Below are 21170 nucleotides of genomic sequence, written 5' to 3'. Positions count from 1 at the left end.
CCTCCTTTATACATGTAAACAAAACCCTTGTCTCATATTTGTAAATTGGCTTAAAAGATATTGGCACATATATAAAACAGGATACCATGCAGCCACTAAGGTAAACAATAATTACAAAAATTACTTAGAATAAATAAATAATTGTTTATTATTAGTAGTTTTCAAAAAGTCTTAATGTAAAATGGTAGATAGGCTATAATTACAACTATTTAAAATATTCCTGCATGTAGACAAGGGCTAGAAACTTACATACAAAAATAAAAATAACCATATTAAAGTGTTATAATTGTTACTGTTTTCTTATTTTATACCATTTAAATTATTGTATCTTCAGTTCTGTTCAGTTCAGTTCAGTCCAGTCGCTCAGTCGTGTCGACTCTTTGTGACCCTTTGAATCGCAGCACGCCAGGCCTCCCTGTCCATCACCATCTCCCAGAGTTCACTCAGACTCACGTCCATCGAGTCCGTGATGCCATCCAGCCATCTCATCCTTGGTCGTCCCCTTCTCCTCCTGCCCCCAATCCCTCCCAGCATCAGAGTCGTATCTTAACAATCATAATAAATCAAAACTCTTTATGATCTTTATTAAACCTGCCATAAATAAGGGATTGAATACAGTATTTTTATGTCCATTTAGTGCTGGTTATAGTTTTGCTCTAAAATGACTATATTTAAATAATATAGCAAAAGTTTATTAAGATTTACTATATTTTTGGTGTATAAAATATATACTTTTACTCCCATTTCCCTAGGTCAGGACCTTCTCATCTGTGAACTTTTTAAATAACCTCCTTATTGGTCCAGATGTGCCTAATCCCCTCTTCATCTTCCATTTTTATCGACCACCCTCCTTCCAGCCCATCCTCCATCTTGTTGCCTTGGAAATCTTTCTGAAACACAGATCTGAATTGGTGTGGTCAGCTTAATATCCCTCAGCGGCTCCCCACTTTCCACTGCTCTTTCCACCTGAAATAGTGCAAGAATGTATCCTGTCCTTGCCTTGCTAATGCTGTTACTTCTGAGGTACGCAGCCATACTTCTGTCTATCTCAGTGTCTTGGAGATTATCTAATCAACATTAGGAATGTAGTATGCTGTCTGAATTAATGAACAGGTGAATGAAACCACATTAGATTGAATATTTCTACTGCTAGTTATTTTTTAACTTGTATATATGTTTATGATTACAATATAATTGATTAAGATAATGTCTATTTCAGATACAAAATGGAATCTGAAATAAAATCCTTATTCAATGAAGAGAACATTGGAAATGAATGTCTTTCTGATCTTATGAATTTTGGTAGGTTTTGTTTTTTTCTTGGTCCCACATTTAAAGGGGAGTTTTGTTTTAAAGATGAACGTGGGCCATACATTTCATTTTCTTTTAATATTAACTGCTGTTTGTTTTTTTCTAAGGGAATCCAAAAACTCTGCATCTTAATGACCTGTTCTTGAAGAAACTTAATAATATGTTGCTTTGATTTTGTTTCACCATAGAACAGGAGTTATCAGAACAATGGTGCACATATCTTAAAAATGTAATAAATCCTATTCAGCAATTGAGAGAAGATCTAAAATACAGACAGCATCACATTTCACAGTATTCACACTCACACAGTGAATCTAACTCTGTGAAAGTATTGGAAGAGGTCAGTATATCTCCTTTACTTTTAATACTGTAATATTTGGAAGAGTCTGAGATAAACGTGCATGTTTTGTGTGCTCAAATAGAATGTATAGCAAATTCTATTCCTGAATCTGTCCAACATGCTCATTTCTCACCTAGAAATGTTACAATAACCTCATAATCCTGCTTTCCTCCTTTCTCCTCCTTCCAGTGTATTCTGAGATCCTATCCTAGGGACAGGTATCAAGTCATCCTCCTGGTAAATCCCCTCAGGGCTCCTACTGGCCAGGGTTCCTCCTGTAATAGGGGTGGGGCAAGTGTGCAGCCTGAGCTCCTGACCTTTAATGCAAGATCCTTAGCGTGAGACCTTTAAAGAGAGCCTGTTAGAGCGAGATCCTGAGACTGTTAGCATGTGACCATTAGGGGGTGACCATTAGCGCTGTGGTTACAAGTCCCACTCCACCAGCAGTCAGCCATGAGGTGGTCCTCACAGCACAAAGTGTGGTGAGAAGTGGATCGCCACCCTCTCTGGGGTGCTCCAGGCCCTCTGACCTCTAGCTGGCAGGTGAGCTGGTGGATGTGGGGAAAGGGTTAGGGCTGTGTCCTTCAAGCTCCAGGACCTTCACCGTGGCCACCCACTGGCCAGGCCCAGGCCCTGAAGCAAAGGCAAACTTCTCCCCAATCCCCACCTTTTAGACCTAATGGTGGTGGCAGTCACCATGGGCCGCTGTCTATAGGACCAGGTCCCCCCAGCTTTGGGCCACATGACAGCTGGGTCCTGAGTTTCTTGTCCCTCAGTGATGATGGCTGGGCAAGGCCTGGGGAGTAAACCCTGAAGGTGCCACCAGCTGAGATCTGCCTCCTCAGCCAGGCCTGAGCACTGGTGGGAGGACCCAGACTGCTTGCTGGACTAATGCTCCCAGACAAGGTAACAGCTGGCACTGGGACTCCCTCCTCCTAGCCAGGGTCTGGATCTTGGCGGGAGGGGAGAAGTGGAACCTTGAGACTTTGCTCTTTCTTGTTAGGACAGAGACTGTCATTTGTTTCAGTGAAGGTCTGCATGATCTTTGTGACCTGATCATGACTTAACCTGGAGAACCAAGGATCTGACACTAGAATTTTGCAACAACTAACTATCCCCCTCCCTCACCTTTCCTATAAAAAGGGATTTGCTATAAGCTTTTGGGGAGTTTGGGGTTTTTTAAGGCATGAGCCACCTGTCTCTTTGCAGGGCCCTGTAGTAAGCCTTTCTCTGCTCCAAGCTCTGACATTTTGACATCTCTTGGCCTCACTGTGCATTGAGTACCTGGTACCAAAACTCCCCATACATCTGACCCCACCTTCTACCTCTTTAGTCTCACTATCTATCTAATACCCTGCTTTCCTTAATAGACTTTGTCCTAACAGTGCTGACCTTCTTCCTATTCCTCACATAAGCCAGACTCCTTCCTGTCTCAAGGCCTTTGCACAGGCTCTTTCTTCTGTCCCACTGACGGCTCTTTTAGTCTTTTAGTCTTAGCTTTAATGTCCTTTCTTCTGAGATGCCTGTACTGACCACTCATGTGAGAGAAGCCCCAGTCACTCCCTATCCCCTCACCCAGTTTATACCTCACTTACCTCCTCCTGATACTTTCTTACCTACTTTTTTATGAGTTTGCTTACTACCTCCCCTGACTAGAGCATAAACTCCCTTATCATGGTTGCCATGGCATGTCGGCTTTTAGCTGATTTTTTTCTTACTCTATTTTTTAGTTATTTTTGTAGCATTGTCATATTGCTTTCATAAATAATTAAAAATGAACATTAAAAATCAATGCCCTTCTGGGGATTAGGAACAAGGATGTGAGAAAAGGAGGGGGTGATTGAAACAGAGGCAGTCTGGTAAGCTTTCTGCCTTATCACAAACAAAACTCACGGTGAGTGCAGAGTGGCTATAATTGAACTCATTTTGGGGTTATATGTCTAGAAGCCCCTTTAAAGCTCCTTTGCTTGATGGACACTGCCTGGATATGACATCTCTTGAACGCTCCTCCATAGATCCTGAAGGGAAATTTCACTTATTTAATTTGTCATCACTTATTGACTTTTGAGAAAAATTTCTATGACTTTAAATTTAAATATTGAGTAAATCAATAATTTGCATACCGCTTGCTCTAAATGTCCTATAGGTTGATTTCGTGAAGAAACAATTGAAAGCTGTCTATGAACAACTTAGGCTAGAGCAACAGAAAATAGAAAATTATCTTTCAGACTGGAGCATGAAAGTAAGTGCAATACAGATAGTAATCTATCAATTTGTCATTTATATTAAATAGAACAATCATGTAATTTTATTTTTTCAGATATTAGATCATTCTTCAGAAGAAAGAAGTAACCTGCTTAGTGAACTGCCCATGGAATTAGAAACTTTGGAATGTCCATACCCTGACTTGAAATCTTCAATCCTTAATGAGTTCTGTAACATTACAGAGAAATATCAAAAGAAACTTCAAGATTTTGATCTGCAGTTAGAAGACATATGCAGGTGATAAGCTAAAACTTCTTCAATTATGTAGATTTTTGTCATCCAATTTTTATTTTTTTAGGAGTCACTATACTTCTAATTTATCATTTTTATAGACACCTTGTGCTTAGAATATAGTCTACCAGTAAATGTTTAAATTGATTGTTGAAAGGAGAGGTTTTCTTATTTTTTCTGCAAAGTAATTTCCCTGAAGTAATGATTTTAAAGATTTGTATATGGTTAAAGTATCTTTCTTATTGATCACTTTACTATTGGTAAGAAATAGTTTTTAAACATGAATTTTTTTTAAACATGAATTTTTGATAACTGAATTTTCATTTCAAGATATGAGCTCCTCTTCAGTGGAAATTTAAAAATCAGTACTAAAAATTTATTACAGTAGAAAATATACCCATGTAATTATGTTATCTATAATCTACCATGATTTTGCCTTATATTGAACATAAAACATGTTTTATAAACTTTTTTAGAAAATGCACCACTTTTAAAATTGAAGTTTAGTTAATTTACAATTTTGTGTTAGTTTCAGGTGTATAGCAAAGTGACTCAGCTATATATATATATTTTTCAGATTATTTTCCATTATGTGTTATTATAAGATATTGAATATAGTTCCCTGTGCCATAGAGTACATCCTGTTGCTTATCTATTTTATGTGTAGTAGTTTGTTAATCCCATTTTCCAAATTTATCTCTCCACTCGTTTCTGCGTTGGTAAGCATATGTTTGTTTTCTATGTTTGTGAATCTGTTTCTTTTTTGTGCATAGATTCATTTATTATTTTTTAAATTCCACACATAAATGATAACATGTAATATTTGTCTTTCTCTGACTTCACTTAGTAAGATAATCTCTAAGTCCATCCATTTTGCTGTAAATGGCAATAAGAAAATGACTTTTGATTGTATCATGAGAATGACAATCCTCTTCTGAATGACAACTATAATGCTAAGTGACTTAAAATTCTTGTTGGCAAGGCCATCTTCTCTAGTGCAAATTCTATATTAAAATTCATTTAATGAACAAACTGAGAAATGACTCCCTGGGTCAAATCAATAACCTACTTCATATAGTGTTAAGTATATAAAGTTTCTGGGGAACATTTTGTAGGAAAACATGTTTTTTACTCTATTATATTGAATTCAAAATTTTCCCCAAAGAATGTACTTTTAAAAAGAAAGAAACACTATTGAAGGAACATAGTTATAGTAAATTAGAAGTAAAAGACACTTCCTTTGAAATGAAAGATGATGAATGTGCAAATATTCAGTTCAATTCAGTTCAGTTCAGTTCATTCACTCAGTCATGTCCGACTCTTTGAGACCCCATGAACTGCAGCACGCCAGGCCTCCCTGTCCATCACCAACTCCTGGAGTTCACTCAAACTCATGTCCATCGAGTCGGTTATACCATCCAGCCATCTTATCCTCTGTCATCCCCTTCTCCTCCTGCCCCCAATCCCTCCCAGCAGCAGGGTCTTTTCCAGTTAGTCAACTTTTCACATGAGGAGTTTCAGCTTTAGCATCAGTCCTTCCAATGAACATCCAGCAAATAGTAGTATTTATTATATTTCTTAATGAATTGCTTGTGAATGAAGCTCTTCTATGTGAAATTACTAGTGTTAAGAAATTAATAACAAGGACAATCTTAAATCTTACCAACCAGAGCTCTTTGCTTTCTTACCTTCTTGATTCAGACTCCTCTGTGACAGCTTCTGTGTGTCTCAGCTCTCGGAAAGGCAATCCTAGGTGAAGTCTGTGTCTTTCAAGCCCTAAGCTGCTTTCTTACTTCTCTGTGGCAACGGTCACATGATCCTCATAGGCAGACATGTTTTTGGTCTCCTAAAAGCCCCCTGCCTCTCTGTCTTCCTTTCTTCCCATCTTGTAATAAAGCTGAGAAAATATTAATAATATATAATTAATAGCTTATTTATTGATTAATTATACTTTAATTGAAACTCAATCACAGTGAAATATTAACCATGTACTTAGTTTGTCTCTAATTGTAAAATAAACATCCTTTCTCCCTTCCCTACCCCAACCTTGTTAAAGAGATTTTAGAACTTATCCAGCAAGGATGAGGGGGTTTTTGTGTTTCCTATTGGTGTTTTTAGTAATTAGAATGATTGTGCCATGAAGGGAGGTAAACCTGACTGTCATTTTAAAGCAGGTTGGCTGCCCCATGACCTTTCCTCCCAGATGGCATCTTGTCCCCCAGGAAAGCTGGCTGAGACTGTGGTATTTCTAGGTTAATGGCTCCTAAACGTGGAAGATTTGCCTTCGCAGCCTGTATCAGCTCCCTTCCACTAGGATCTATTCTTTACAACACGTTTTCTTACCTCTGTTTGAATCTAAAGTCAATCTGTGCTCTTCTTTTGGGTAACCCTGCACCACTCAGTACAGACTGAGATTCACAGCTCCATTGCCATTACTGAGATTAGAGAATGAGATGAATATGCTAAGATTTCTTGCACAAAGAAGCAGCACCGAAGGAAAAATAGCTCAGAAAGACTTGATGGAAGAAGTAAGATTCACTATGGAATCTGAGGAATGCATAGGGTTAAAATAAGACAGAAGGGCGCTGGTGAGAACCTTCCCAGAAGGTATATTCAATGCTGAGGCTGTAAACCCTAGAAGACAAAGTAATTGGCAATATTTGTATCCTTAGCACCAAGCATATCCTGGCACATAGCAGCTTCTAAATAAATGACTGTGCAACTGAGATGAATGAAAGGTGAAAACAATGAGGTGAGAGTGGCAAGTCCTGTTATGAGAGTAGAAAACTACTTTGGAAGAATATGGGTTCATAAATTCTAGTTTAATAGTCTGTTTGTCACATATAATTATCCAGAATAAATTTCATATAGCTAATGATATGTTTTACTTGATGAATATTTATTCAGTAATCCTTAATATACAGTGGTCGCTGCTAAGCTCCTTGGTAAGGGGTTCAAAAGGCAGACTAGACTAGAATGTATCCTTCCCTTTGAGAAGGCTTGGAATATTGAGGGGAATGGACATATGCACATTTACCCTGACCAAATTATAGGCAAATGCCAACTGCAGAGACTATGACAAATATGCTGGCAGTGAATGATGAAACACCAATAAAATTGAATGAGATTTCAGAAGTAGTTTTATTGAGGAGAAAGAGAATAAATAGGCTATTCTGAATAACTACAGAGGTGGTGGGCATTAGAAATCTCTGGCTGTTGGTGAGTAAGTCACGTAAATATACTGTTCTATCTAGCACAATGATTTATATGTCTAACTCTCATTTGCCAATATCTGCCATTATTTTGATAAGACCATTTCACCTTTTGGTTCTAGTTTTGAGGCCTTGTAAGAATTTGCATAGCTTGTATACATGTATGTGCACACCTGTACAAGTTACTGTGCATATATTTTAAATAGATGCCTACTGCTATGACTAAGAAGGCTGAAAGATCTGAGAGACATTTTTAAATTATAAAAAATTTTTATTGCAATCATGGTTAATCCCAACATTTAACTGCTCCTATTTAGTAGCAGCTTGCCAGTTTGGATTGGAATGATTCCATCCCCAGATCCAAAGGTACAGCCTAGCTGGGAGTGTGTACCAGTCAGTAGCTTCATTTCCTCAGGCCACAGCAAAAGGTGGTTCAAATCAGAGCAAAGGTCAGAACTTTTGTTAGATACAGGTGAGAAGTAGTGCATTTTTTTCACTGTGGTTCTACCAGGGAAGTACACAACTGTGGTTGCTGCTGGCAGCTGTGTTGTGGGTGAAGGAAAGCAGCAAACAAGGAGAGGAGAGGGTACAGATAACATGGGGAAGCTGGCTTGGTACCTTGTTTGAATAGCATGGGAAACCAACCTCATTGCTGTGTTTCCAAAAGCAATTAGTCCATATTAATGTTTTAAATCAGTTTGGCTATAAAATTCCTAATTTTATTCAATAGTTGATCTGATTTCAAAATACCCATGACTCATGAAATTAATGTTAATTTAATACAATTGGAATTGAAGAATTGTTGAACATTATTCCAGAATATATTAGGAAGATTAAGGTTGTGAAATTGCCCAAAGTTTCAGAATGAAGAATAACTGGGGGTGGTTGTTCAGATGCTCAGTCATGTGCAACTCTTTGCAACCCCATGGACTGCAGCATGCCAGGCTTCCCTGTCATTCACCATCTTCTGGAGTTTGCTCAAACTCACGCCCATTGTGTTGATGATGCCATCCAACCATCTCATCCTCTGTCACCCCCTTCTCCTCCTGCCCTCAATCTTTCCCCAAATCAGGATTTTTTCCAATTAGTCGTCTCTTCCCATCAGGTAGCCAACTTATTAGAGCTTCAGCTGTAGCATCAGTCCTTCCAATGAATATTCAGAGTTGATTTCCTTTAGGATTTCCTTTAGCAAGTTGGTCTCCTTGCGTCTCCAAGAGACGCTGATAGTCTTCTCCAACATCACAGTTCAAAAGCATCAATTCTTTGGCGCTTAGCTTTCTTTTTGGTCCAATTCTCACATCCATACATGACTACTGGAAAAACCATAGTTTTGACTAGACAGACCTTTGTTGGCAAAGTAATGTCTCTGCTTTTTATTTATTTATTTTTAAGTTTAAATTTATTTATTTTAATTGGAGGCCAATTACTTTACAATATTGTATTGGTTCTGCTTTTTAATATACTGTCTAGGTTGGTCATAGCTTTTCTTCCAAGGAGCAAATGTCTTTTAATTTCATGGCTGCAGTCACCATCTGCAGTGATTTTGAAGCCCAAGAAAATAAAATCTGTCACTGCTTCCATTGTTTCCCCATCTATTTGCCATGAAGTGATGGGACTAGATGCCATGATCTCAGTTTTTTGAATGCTGAGTTTTAAGCCAGCCTTTTCAACCTCCTCTTTCACCCTCAAGGGGCTCTTTTGTTCCTCTTCGCTTTCTGACATTAGGATAATATCATCTGTTCATCTGAGGTTGTTGATATTTCTCCCAGAAATCTTGATTCCAGCTTGTGATTCATCCAGCCCAGCATTTCACATGATGTATTCTGCACAGAAGTTAAATAAACAGGATGACAATATACATCCTTGACATACTCCTTTCCCAATTTTGAATTAATCCACTGTTCTATGTTTGGTTCTAACTGTTGCTTCTTGACCTGCATACAGGTTTCTCAGGAGGCAGGTAAGGTGGTCTGGTATTTCCATCTCTTTAAGAATTTTTCACAATTTGTTGTGATTCACACAGTCAAAGGCTTTAATGTAGTCAATGAAGTAGAAGTAGATGTTTTTATGGAACTCCTTTGCTTTTTCTATAAGAAAAATTTTTGTAAGATATAGCAGATGTTAGCAATTTGATCTCTGGTTTCTCTGCCTTTTCTAAATGCAGCTTATACTTCTGGAAGTTCTCAGTTCACGTACTGCTGGAGGCTAGCTTGAAGGATTTTGAGCATTACCTTACTAGCTGTGAAACAAATATAATTTGTGCTAGTTTGAACAGTCTTTGGCATTGCCCTTCTTTGAGACTGGAATGAAAACTGACCTTTTCTAGTTCTGTGGCCACTGCTGACTTTTCCAAATTTGCTAGCATATTGAATGCAGCACTTTAACAACATCATATGTTAGGATTTGAAATAGCTCAGCTGGAATTCCCTCACGTCCACTAGCTTTGATTGTAGTAATGCTTCCTGGGGCCCACTTGACTTCACACTTCAGGATGTCTGGCTCTAGGTGAGTGACCACACCATTGTGGTTGTCCCTAGGCAGAAAATTAGAGATACCAAGGAAAAATTTCATGCAAAGATGGGCACAATAAAGGAGAGAAGTGAAATTGACTTCACTGTGGCTGGGAGAGTGGTAAAACTTGCATACCAAATATAAATATATATTTAATATTAAAGCAAATTAGAAGATTTTATATGTCTATAGCAGCTCAGTGGAACAAAATAGAAATACAGAGGTTATCTATAATAATTTAATTAGATGTAAAGGCAAAATTTTTATACTATAAGGGAAAGATTGGATTATTTATATGATAATACTAAATAACAGGGAATTAGAAAATGAGGTTAGATCTCTTATTCCATGTGACTCAATGAACTCCAGATGCATTAAAATGTGAATAAGAAAAAATCATAGAAGAATTAGATAAAAATAAAAACAAATATTAAGTAATCTTGGAGTAGAGAAGTCCTTTTAAAACATGTTACCTGCAGTGAAAACATGAATAAAAGATTTAAATATATACAATGACATAGACATTCAATAAAACCTAACAGGATGTTTCCTCAGGCAAGTATAAAACCTTTAAAGACTCGGTATGGGCTTCTAAGTGTCTGTCCAGCAAGTAAGGGGCTAATCATTTGCTACTCTGCTCTAATGAGGAGCAGAAAGTTGAGCAAACTGCAAAATCAGCAACTCTTCTTCTGTGTGTTAGAGGAATAAGGTCAAGGGCAAATCACTGCACCCCAAACTGGAGACACAGGTGATACAGTAGAGAGTCGCAGATTATCTGAGAAGAAACCCATTAGCAGAAACTTTCATAGGAACCAGGGCTGGGGTAGAAAAACCTGCACTATAATTGATGAATTGCTGGATGCTGAGCGTGGACAACTCAGAATTTAAAATTCTAGGGACCTTAGTCATGGGGACTCGCCACACTTTTTTGAGTTTTACCTCAAAGAGTTCCACTAAATATCCACAGTGAATATTTGTGAAAACTCCCCTCAAGGCTCTGGTAGAGGAAGGGGAAAAACACATTTTGAGTAACCCCAGAGCGTTCTGTTCTTCTTAACAAAGGCTGCACAGTGGAAAAGAATCAGCCTCCCAGTGCAGGAGACTCAGGAGACTCATGTTCAGTCCCTGGGTTGGGAAGATCCCACCCTCCTTCTATATTGTTAAAGGGTCAACTGTACACTTGAATATACAGTGATTTATTTCTGATTCTTTTTTTGACCCCTTGGACAGTAGCCTGCCAGGCTCCTCTGTCCATGAAATTTTTTCAGGCAAGAATATGGAGAGGGTTGCCATTTCTTACTCTAGAGGATACTTGAATATATAGCAATTTATTTTTGGTTATTCATTGTAGTAGCTAAAGATTAAGGAAATAATCTTAATATCAATAGGGGCTAATTTTGTAAGTTTCTATACAAGGTATTATTTTCTAGATTAAAAAATAATGTAGGGAATTCCCTGGTGGTCTAGTGATTAGGGCTCTGTGCTTTCACTTCTGGAGACCCTTAGCTCCCCTGGTCTGGGAACTAAGATCCTGCAAGCTGCATGGCACAGCCAAAAATAAAAAGTAAATACTACTCAGCATTCACTGATATGAAATACTCTCCAAGGGTCAAGATGATTAGGGTGTGATATAAGGTTAAGCAAACCTTTTAACAGTGTACAGTACACATTTTGTAAATTAGGAAAAAGTAAATGTGTACTCTCTCTCTCATTATATATATGTATATTCAGATATATATTTGCTTAAATGTCTGAAAAATACAAAAAAATTGATACTATTTGTTCCCTTGGGGACAGGTGCTAGAAGACTGGGCATCTGAGTGTGAGAGAAAATTTTTACTGTGTCCCCCCATTTTATTAAACCTTTTGAATTTTGAAACCTGTGAATATAATATCTATTCTAAAAAAAGGAATTTCTAAAGGAAAAAAAATAAGGGTAAAAATTAAATGATAAATAGGAAATATTGGCAAATATCAGGCATAAAAAATTAAAATCATTAAAACATATGAAGACAGTTTGCTAATTAATTGATTGAATGAATAGCCAGAAGTAAAAAGGGACAAAAGAGATAAAAGTTATTTATATTTCATATTTTCAGCAAATATTTGTTGAGCAACTACTGGCATAAAGTAGACAAAACCCCCTGTACTCATGAAGCAAGTTGGAGGCACACAATTAAACACAATACCTGATTAAATTATACACAGTAGTGCATTAGAAGGTGAAGTCCTCTGAAAAATATAGACATTAGAGTAAAAGAGAAGTTGCTGGAGTTGTGGGGGAGGAGGCAGATTGTAATTTTGAATAGATTTTTGGCAATAGTCCCAGTTGAAAAAGTGACATTGAAGGGAAGTCATGAAGGAGGCAAGACGGCTGGTCATGCAGAAATATGGAGTATGAGTGTTCTAGCCATGTTTACTAAGGTGGATATGTTTCTGGCAGGAGGCTTGTGTGGCAGGAACAGAGTGATAGATGGGAGAGGGATAGAAAGTGTAATCTAAGTAGTAAGAGCGAGGGTGGGACATTTAGAGCCCAATAGAGAAGGCAATGGCACCCCACTCCAGTAGTCTTGCCTGGAAAATCCCATGGACGGAGAAGCCTGGTAGGCTGCAGTCCATGGGGTCGCGAAGAGTCAGACTCGACTGAGCAACTTCCCTTTCACTGTCCACTTTCATGCACTGGAGATGGAAATGGCAACCCACTCCAGTGTTCTTGCCTGGAGGATCCCAGGGACGGGGAAGCCTTGTGGTCTGTTGTCTATGGGGTCGCACAGAGTCGGACACGACTGAAGCAACTTAGCAGCAGCAGCAGCAGCAGCAGCCATTTCTAAAACTTCCAATTTTACTCTGAGTACTATGGGAAGCTATTGGAAGCAGAAGTGTGAGGAAATGTGCAGAGTAACAAGACCTAAGTTATGTTTTAGCAGTATCACTCTGGTAGTTGTTGTGTTTATGATGGAGGAAAGGAGGGGCAAGAGAAGACTGAACCTTTAGAAAGTTATTTCAAAAGCCCAGGCGGGAGATAACAATGGCCTGCATTAGGAAGTGGAGGTATTGTGAAATCATCAGCTTTTGGACACGTTTAAAAGGTCATGCCGGTAGCACCTACTATTTAATGAGGCATGTGAGAAAATGGAGCAATAAAAGAATAGTCCACAATTTTGTGGTTGAGGAACTGGAAGGAAGAAGTTACCATTAACTGAGCTGGGGAAGATTGTAAGCAAAGCAGAGGAGAAAATCAGGCATTCAGGTTTGGAACGCTGAGTTTGATGCCGTCAGGTGTCCCAAGCACAGCCTTTGGGAAGGCAGTCAGTTTTATGAGTCTGAAGTTCTGGAGAGAGATCAGAGCTGGAGATACTTGTTTGTGAGTCACCAGCATGAAATTGGATGTGATCACCAAAACAGTGAGCGAAGGGGCAAAGGAGAAGATATAAGACTGATTCCTTGGGTCTGCTGGCATTACAGTGTCAGCATGAAGAGAAGTAACCAAGAAAGGAGATACTTGGTCTGTTAAATACAAAGAAAACCAGAAAAGTGTGCTGTTCCAGAAGGCAAGGTAAGAGGGAGTGGGCAGCACTGTAAGCTAAGGAGGGGTGATACACTAAGTCAAATAAAATAGGACTGATGGTTGACTGCTGATTCCATATGGAGGTTATTGGTAACCATTTTCATTGAAGTGGTAACAAATGCCTGACTGGATTGGATTCAAGTGAATGGGAAGAAACAATCGAAGGCAAAGAGCATTGATAATACTTTTGAAAAGTTCCTTTTTCAAAGGAGAGCAAGAAAGTAGGACCAGACTTTTATGTTGTTGTTTTGTTTTTCTTAAAATGGGACAGATATCAGTACTTTTGATACTAATGAGAATAACCCCTAAGAGGATTTAGTACACACGTGGTTCAATGTAGAGTATATGGTCAGATTCTGGGAGATGAATTGATATTGTGGTAGCAGTCCATGGAATTCTGCATAATACAAATAAATGACAGAGGAATTTATGAGAACCCCTCTACTCATTGAAAAACTTTAAAATACTCACATTTTAACCTATAAAATGGTAAAACACAAAAGGAATTTATCCAAGATTAAAAGTATGAGAGAGATGGGTATTTTTATACATGATTAGTATATAAACTCTTTTGCGAGGCAATCTGGCAATATGTCATCACATATCTTTATGTGTGTAAATTATCTTTATCTCTTTAGAAATAATCCTAAGGGAAATAATCATAAAAGTGAAATAAATAGTTGGCTTTGAGAGTGTTCAATATTATTTTTCTTTCTTTAGTGATAGCAAAATCTTCAAAATGATTAAATAGCCAACACATAGGGGATTTAGCTTCATCAATTATGATATATTCACACAATGGAATACTACACTGTCATTAATAATTATATTAAAGAATTTTTAATGACACAGGTAGTTGCAGTAAGTAGCTATGCAATTAAAAAATCAGGCCACAAAATAGTTTACATAACATGGATTCTCTTTTTCCCCTTTCCCTCTGAAAGTGTTACATCCATTTAGCCACATTAAAAAAAAAAAAAAGACTGAGATTATCTACTTGCATAAATTATAATAATAGCTATCCCCTGGTAGTAATATTATAAATAATTTTGGCATGCATACTGTTTCTATTTTATAAAGCAAAAATATAGACTTTAAAAAATCTAAGTTAAAGAGGGAAGAGGGGACCATTGATATTTATTGAGTACCTATTACATGACATGACAAATATCTATAATTTTAATCTTCAATACACCTCATTTTAAAAGCGTTATTTTACTGATTTATTTTACAGTTGTAGCTATAGATGAGCACTTCCCCCAAAGTTTCTAAAAAGTAGATAGCTGAACAGGAATGCGTTTCTTCTGTTGCATCTGAATAGAAAGCTTCTCCCCAACACCACACCACTTCAAGCATGTATATGTACCAGGGTATTGGTAAATTGTGTTGATGACCAGAACAGTGCTGTGTCATACAAGTGTGATGTGAGCCACATACATAATTTAAAAATTTTAAGTAGTTATAATAAAACATTTTAAAAGATAAAATTTATTTTAATATTATATTTTTAACAGTGCAAAATAGTATAATTTGCAATGCCAAAGAATGTTCACGCTACCGCACAATTACACTCATCTCACATGCTAGTAAAGTAATGCTCAAAATTCTCCAAGCCAGGCTTCAGCAATACGTGAACCGTGAACTTCCTGATGTTCAAGCTGGTTTTAGAAAAGGCAGAGGAACCAGAGATCAAATTGTCAACATCCGCTGGATCATGGAAAAAGCAAGAGAGTTCCAGAAAAACATGTAGTTCTGCTTTATTGACTATGCCAGAGCCTTTGACTGTGTGGATCACAATAAACTGTGGAAAATTCTGAAAGAGATGGGAATACCAAACCACCTGACCTGCTTCTTGAGAAATCTGTATGCAGATCAGGAAGCAACAGTTAGAACTGGACATGGAACAAAAGACTGGTTCCAAATAGGAAAAGGAGTATGTCAAGGCTGTATATTGTCACCCTGCTTATTTAACTTCTATGCAGAGTACATCATGAGAAACGCCGGACTGGAAGAAACACAAGCTGGAATCAAGATTGCTGGGAGAAATATCAATCACCTCAGATATGCAGATGACACCACCCTTATGGCAGAAAGTGAAGAGGAACTAAAAAGCCTCTTGATGAAAGTGAAAGTGGAGAGTGAAAAAGTTGGCCTAAAGCTCAACATTCAGAAAACGAAGATCATGGCATCTGATCCCATCACTTCATGGGAAATAGATGGGGAGACAGTGGAAATAGTGTCAGACTTTATTTTTGGGGGCTCCAAAATCACTGCAGATGGTGATTGCAGCCATGAAATTAAAAGATGCTTACTCCTTGGAAGAAAAGTTATGACCAACCTAGATAGTATATTCAAAAGCAGAGACATTACTTTGTCGACTAAGGTCCGTCTAGTCAAGGCTATGGTTCTTCCTGTGGTCATGTATGGATGTGAGAGTTGGACTGTGAAGAAGGCTGAGCACCGAAGAATTGATGCGTTTGAACTGTGGTGTTGGAGAAGACTCTTGAGAGTCTCTTGGACTGCAAGGAGATCCAACCAGTCCATTCTGAAGGAGATCAACCCTGGGATTTCTTTGGAAGGAGTGATGCTAAAGCTGAAACTCCAGTACTTTGGCCACCTCATGCGAAGAGTTGACTCATTGGAAAAGACTCTGATGCTGGGAGGAACTGGGGACAGAAGGAGAAGGGGACGACAGAGGATGAGATGGCTGGATGGCATCACAGACTCGATGGACGTGAGTCTGAGTGAACTCCGGGAGTTGGTGATGGACAGGGAGGTCTGGCGTGCTGTGATTCATGGGGTCACAAAGAGTCAGACACAACTGAGCGACTGAACTGAACTGAACTGAATAATTTAAAATTATTAATGAGGCATATTGCATTCTTTTTTTACACAAAATCTTTTGATATCTGGTTTGCAGTTCACACCACAGCATACCTGAATTGGGACTGGCCACATTTCAAGTGCTGAATAGCCACAGGTGGCTAGTGGTTACTATCTTGGACAATATGGCTTAAATGTTTTACTAAAACATTTTTTTTAAAGAATTGGCTGCAGTTGAACCTATTTATTTATTCAGTATGTTTGTGAAGCTATTTAAATTCTATTTGGACTGTATTTCATTAGTAACATGACGAGTTTAATTACTTGTTTTAGACTTAGATGAGATTGTGGCTTTAATTTCCTAACATTTGGTGAATTAATCATATAGATGAGACAAAATTGTTTGATGCTCCACTTAGCTATGTCAGATTTGAAGCCAATATTTGGCAAAAACTATACAGTGATAACAAGTAATTTCTACTTTATTGTTTGATAACTATGTTAAATTTTAAAATATTGATTCATAATTATCATTCTTTTAGGAGATCTGAACCTTGAGTGCTATTTAAAAACCCACAATGATTTTAACGATTTTGGCCCTCTGGGTGTACATTGTGAAGATCCACTAGTTTTATATTGTTTCAACTAAAATTGTCAATTTACCCTAACTATTAATGACTTTCAAAATAGCTGGTTAGTAGTATCTGTCCCTGTTTCCACTTTTTCCTCTTCTATGTGCCATGAAGTGCTGGGACCAGATGTCATGATCTTAGTATTTTGAATGCTGAGTTTTAAGCCAGCTTTTTCACTCTCCTCTTTCACCTTCATCAAGAGGCTCCTTAGTTCCTCTTTGCTTTCTGACATTAGGGTGGTATCATCTGCATATCTGAGGTTGATGAGCCACCAGGGAAGCACTAAAAAAAATTTGAATGAACGTATGCTCACACGTGTGACTATATTTTGATGAATACAAGATAGAAGAAAGAGAAAGGAGCATAATACACAACTGTAATTCGCTTACTTGATGATGTTGCAAGAAGTTCAAATGCTGGAGCCTTAATTGCTGTTTAGTCACTGAGTCATGTCTGATTCTTTTGTGACCTCATAGATTATTGGCCACCAGACTCCTCTGTCCCTAAGATTATCTGAGAATACTGGAATGGGTTGTCATTTTCTTCTCCAGGGGACCTTCTGACCCAGGTATTAAACCTGCATCTCCTGCATTGGCAGGTGGATTCTTTACCCGTGGAGCCACCTGGAAAAACCAGAGCTTTAATTAGCAGGTGGCATTTTTCTCTGAGAATGTAGTCTCAGAACTTTTGGAAAGTTTCAGTGCCTGGGCATGTCCCGTCTCAGGTTCTACATTTCTGGCTGTAAGTTAAGGGTGGTTAATGAGGAGAGAGGTGCTCAGAAACAAGAGTATTATTATTTGAACTCTAACGTATTCACTTAGTCACACTGGTTACCTGACCCCCTCAAGCAATACCCACGGTCACTGCGACTCCCATTTTCTCTTGGCATATTCCAACTTGGAATATCCAGCCTTATGTGGGAATTTAAGTTTCTCCTGTAGAGGTGATAATTGCAAACTGAGATTTTCAATTTTATCATATGTATTTCGTAGCTTTCTCCTAAAATAAAGACATTGTTGAAAATATTTACTTTGTAATCTTAAACTAAAAGTCACAGTTGGTGATTGCTCAACCTGCTCTGGGTTTGCTGTGGGAATAAAATGAAGTTTAAATTCTCTTGACTTCAGTGGAATACATTTTATCAAGGGGAAAAAATAGGTCAAATTTCTCAAGGACATCCCCCAAACTAGTCTTAGATTTTTGCTTTTGCTTAATAACTCAGTCTGTGTATTGATGTATATGTTATGTTCATTTAAATGTCTTTTTGGAAAGTACAAGACTAGTGGTAATAAATTTCTAGTTTAGAAGTCTTTATTGTTAGTATCACTGTAGCCCACAACTGCCTTCTTGATATAATTGCTTCATATAAAAGCTACACAGTATAATGGTGCATGAGGCTACATTTTTGATACTTCAGAAAACTGAAAAATCAGGGTTTTACAGGATGGAGTGAGAGTCATCATTTATGAGAGGTTTTTGTTCTTCACTATCTATGAAATCAAACTAATCTTGAGTAAATTAGATTGAAGAAAATGGAAACATATCAGCTTGACAGATTTGTGTCCAAGACAATTGATATATGTTATTTTTTAACCTGGATGATACAGATAGAATTTGTTATTAAAATAATAAAATCTGTACAGTTATAAGCAAAGACAGGATTAAAATTTCAATGGACAGGGTTGCCAAATTTTGATATGAGAGGAATTATAATGCCTATTTAATGTATCAAACCAACTGTTAATAACAAGTTTTTCCTACTCCTTATACCTTGAAGTCCACGTGTGGGTAAATATAATCCTTTGAGGAAACCATATTCATTAGAACTGAGACTATGGAGAACCAGTAATGTAAGACATTATGAGCATTGTCAATGTCTAAAAAATAATAAACTGAGAAAAAGAACCATCATTCTTGTATTCCACTCTTATAATTTCTTAATGACTACTGGTAGTTGGTTTGAGGTGCTATTATAAAAGTTTTTTGTGACAAATAAAATTTCAGAAGGCCTCATAATCATTAATTAAATTTTTCCTCATCCCATCCCAAAGAAGTAGTCCAATTATATTATTCTTGCTTTTGAACCTGGAAAATTGAGTAATAATATCCATATAAAGTAATTTTATTCCCTTCAACTTTATTGCATCTAAAAATATCCTTGTGTCTCAAAAGTGAAGAATAAAATGGTAACATGAAAGCAGATTTTGGCTCAATAAGACTTTTTTTTTTTTAAATTAAAACAAATAATACGTTTGTAGGTGATCTTGTCTTTACCGATTCTGTTCATTTGAGTTTGAGCTTGTTTTGTTTTTTTGTCTTAAAAATGGTCTTTGGTGTTGAACACTGGTCAGATATGCAGATGACACCACCCTTATGGCAGAAAGTGAGGAAGAACTAAAGAGCCTCTTGATGAAAGTGAAAGAGGAGAGTGAAAAAGTTGGCTTAAAGCTTAACATTTGGAAAATGAAGATCATGGCATCCGGTCCCATCCCTTCATGGCAAGTAGATGGGGACACAGTGGAAACAGTGGATGACTTTATTTTTCTGGGCTCCAAAATCACTGCAGATGGTGATTGTAGCCATGAAATTAAAAGACACTTACTCCTTGGAAGGAAAGTTATGACCAACCTAGACAGCATATTAAAAAGCAGAGACATTACTTTGTCAACAAAGGTCCGTCTAGTCAAGGCTATAGTTTTTCCAGTGGTCATGTATGGTTGTGAGAGTTGGACTATAAAGAAAGCTGAGCACCAAAGAATTGATGCTTTTGAACCTCTTGAGAGTCCTTTGGACTGCAAGGAGATCCAACCAGTCCATCCTAGAGGAGATCAGTCCTTGGTGTTCATTCGAAGGACTGATTCTGAAGCTGAAACTCCAATGCTTTGGCCACCTGATATGAAGAGCTGACTTATTTGAAAAGCCTCTGATGCTGGGAAAGATTGAGGGCAGGAGGAGAAGGGGACGACAGAGGATGAGATGGCTGGATGGTATCACCAACTCAATGGAAATGGGTTTGGGTGGACTCTGGGAGTTGGTGAGGGACAGGGAGGCCTGCTGTGCTGCAGGCCATGGGGTCTCAAAGAGTCGTACATGACTGAGTGACTAAGCTGAACTGAACTGAACTGGTCTATTCTCCGTCAGCTAAGCAGTGTCCCTGTAGGTGCTGGTCACTGGGCGCACTTGTTCTGCCTCTCTTGAATCACTGTATCCTTAACAGTATTGATGCTTTCCTTCCAAAGCAATATTAAGATGTTACATTTAAAAAGGTCATTTTTCTTCCATTCTGTGAACTATCAAATAGGATATCATTGGCTAAAGACAGAATATTCAACCCAAGTGAAAGTAACATAGACAATAAGGCTATTTCTTATTTCAGTTGAAGCCCAAGAGGTAGAGAAGTCTAAGTACAGTGAGGCCGAGTTTTCTGCATTGTCTTACCTTGCCCTCTGGCAGGATAGATAGATGACCTTCTGTCCAATAACTCTAGCAGTTCCACACTGCCACACTCAAGCAGAAAGAGACCTCTTCCTTGTGTCTTGTCTGAAGAGCCAGGAAACCTTTGCCCCAGAAGACTTCTCCTCCCATTTTAGTGGCCAGAATTGGGACATTTGTCCATGATTATATCAAACACTGTCAAGAAGAACAGAGAGCCTGAGAATGGTTGATTGTGAATGGCTTAAGGTCAAATCAAGATTCACTCCTGAGTCTGGAATGGGGCTCACTTTTCCTGAAGTGGGTGGGTGGGTAGGGATTATGGAAGAAGAAATATCTTGAATAAAATCAAGATTCTGGTGAGCAGAAGCAAAGGTAGAGGCAATGTCTGCTACAATTTTCTTTTTCATACTGGTCTCGTGATGACTATAATTCTTTAAAACTTTGCATATGGGATGGTTGAGCCATTATGTTTTACTTTTAACAAGTTGCTTTGTCTTGATCATATTATTTCCAAATTTCCACTGGGAATTCTACTTCCACTTAAAACTAGTGGTGAATGGATGTAAGGACAAAGATGGTTTAGGTGTATTGCCACTATTCCACCTACTCCACCTCCAAAAAATATACACATTCTAGGTAAAAAATTCAGTTTTTGATGCAAACTACTTTAAAAAAGTATGTAAGTAAAGGCAGAGTGCTTGTTATGAAAATAGCACTTGCAGCTTCCAAATAAATCTCTTAGCCTCCTAACCAGATTTCCATTCCAAAACCCTCCTGTAAGAAATTCTGGAGCCATCACTTTTGGAACCCTGTCATATTTCTTTCCTATCACTCCTCAGAAG

The 21170-nt window shown here is 37.9% G+C and overlaps 1 protein-coding gene across 1 annotated transcript in view; it reads left to right on the top strand.

The window, feature by feature from the left end:
* Positions 1–21170, top strand: part of CCDC148 (coiled-coil domain containing 148) — a 222902-nt gene that overhangs the window by 17481 nt on the left and 184251 nt on the right. Inside the window, exons 4-7 of the mRNA XM_018066726.1 lie at positions 1220–1302; positions 1500–1651; positions 3798–3893; positions 3972–4153. Coding sequence (XP_017922215.1) covers positions 1220–1302; positions 1500–1651; positions 3798–3893; positions 3972–4153 — 513 coding nt within the window. The remainder of the gene's footprint in view (positions 1–1219; positions 1303–1499; positions 1652–3797; positions 3894–3971; positions 4154–21170) is intronic.

The sequence above is a fragment of the Capra hircus genome, chromosome 2, assembly GCF_001704415.2.
Source record: "Capra hircus breed San Clemente chromosome 2, ASM170441v1, whole genome shotgun sequence".
Classification (NCBI taxonomy): domain Eukaryota; kingdom Metazoa; phylum Chordata; class Mammalia; order Artiodactyla; family Bovidae; genus Capra; species Capra hircus.
This window is presented reverse-complemented; position numbering and strand designations above follow the sequence as displayed.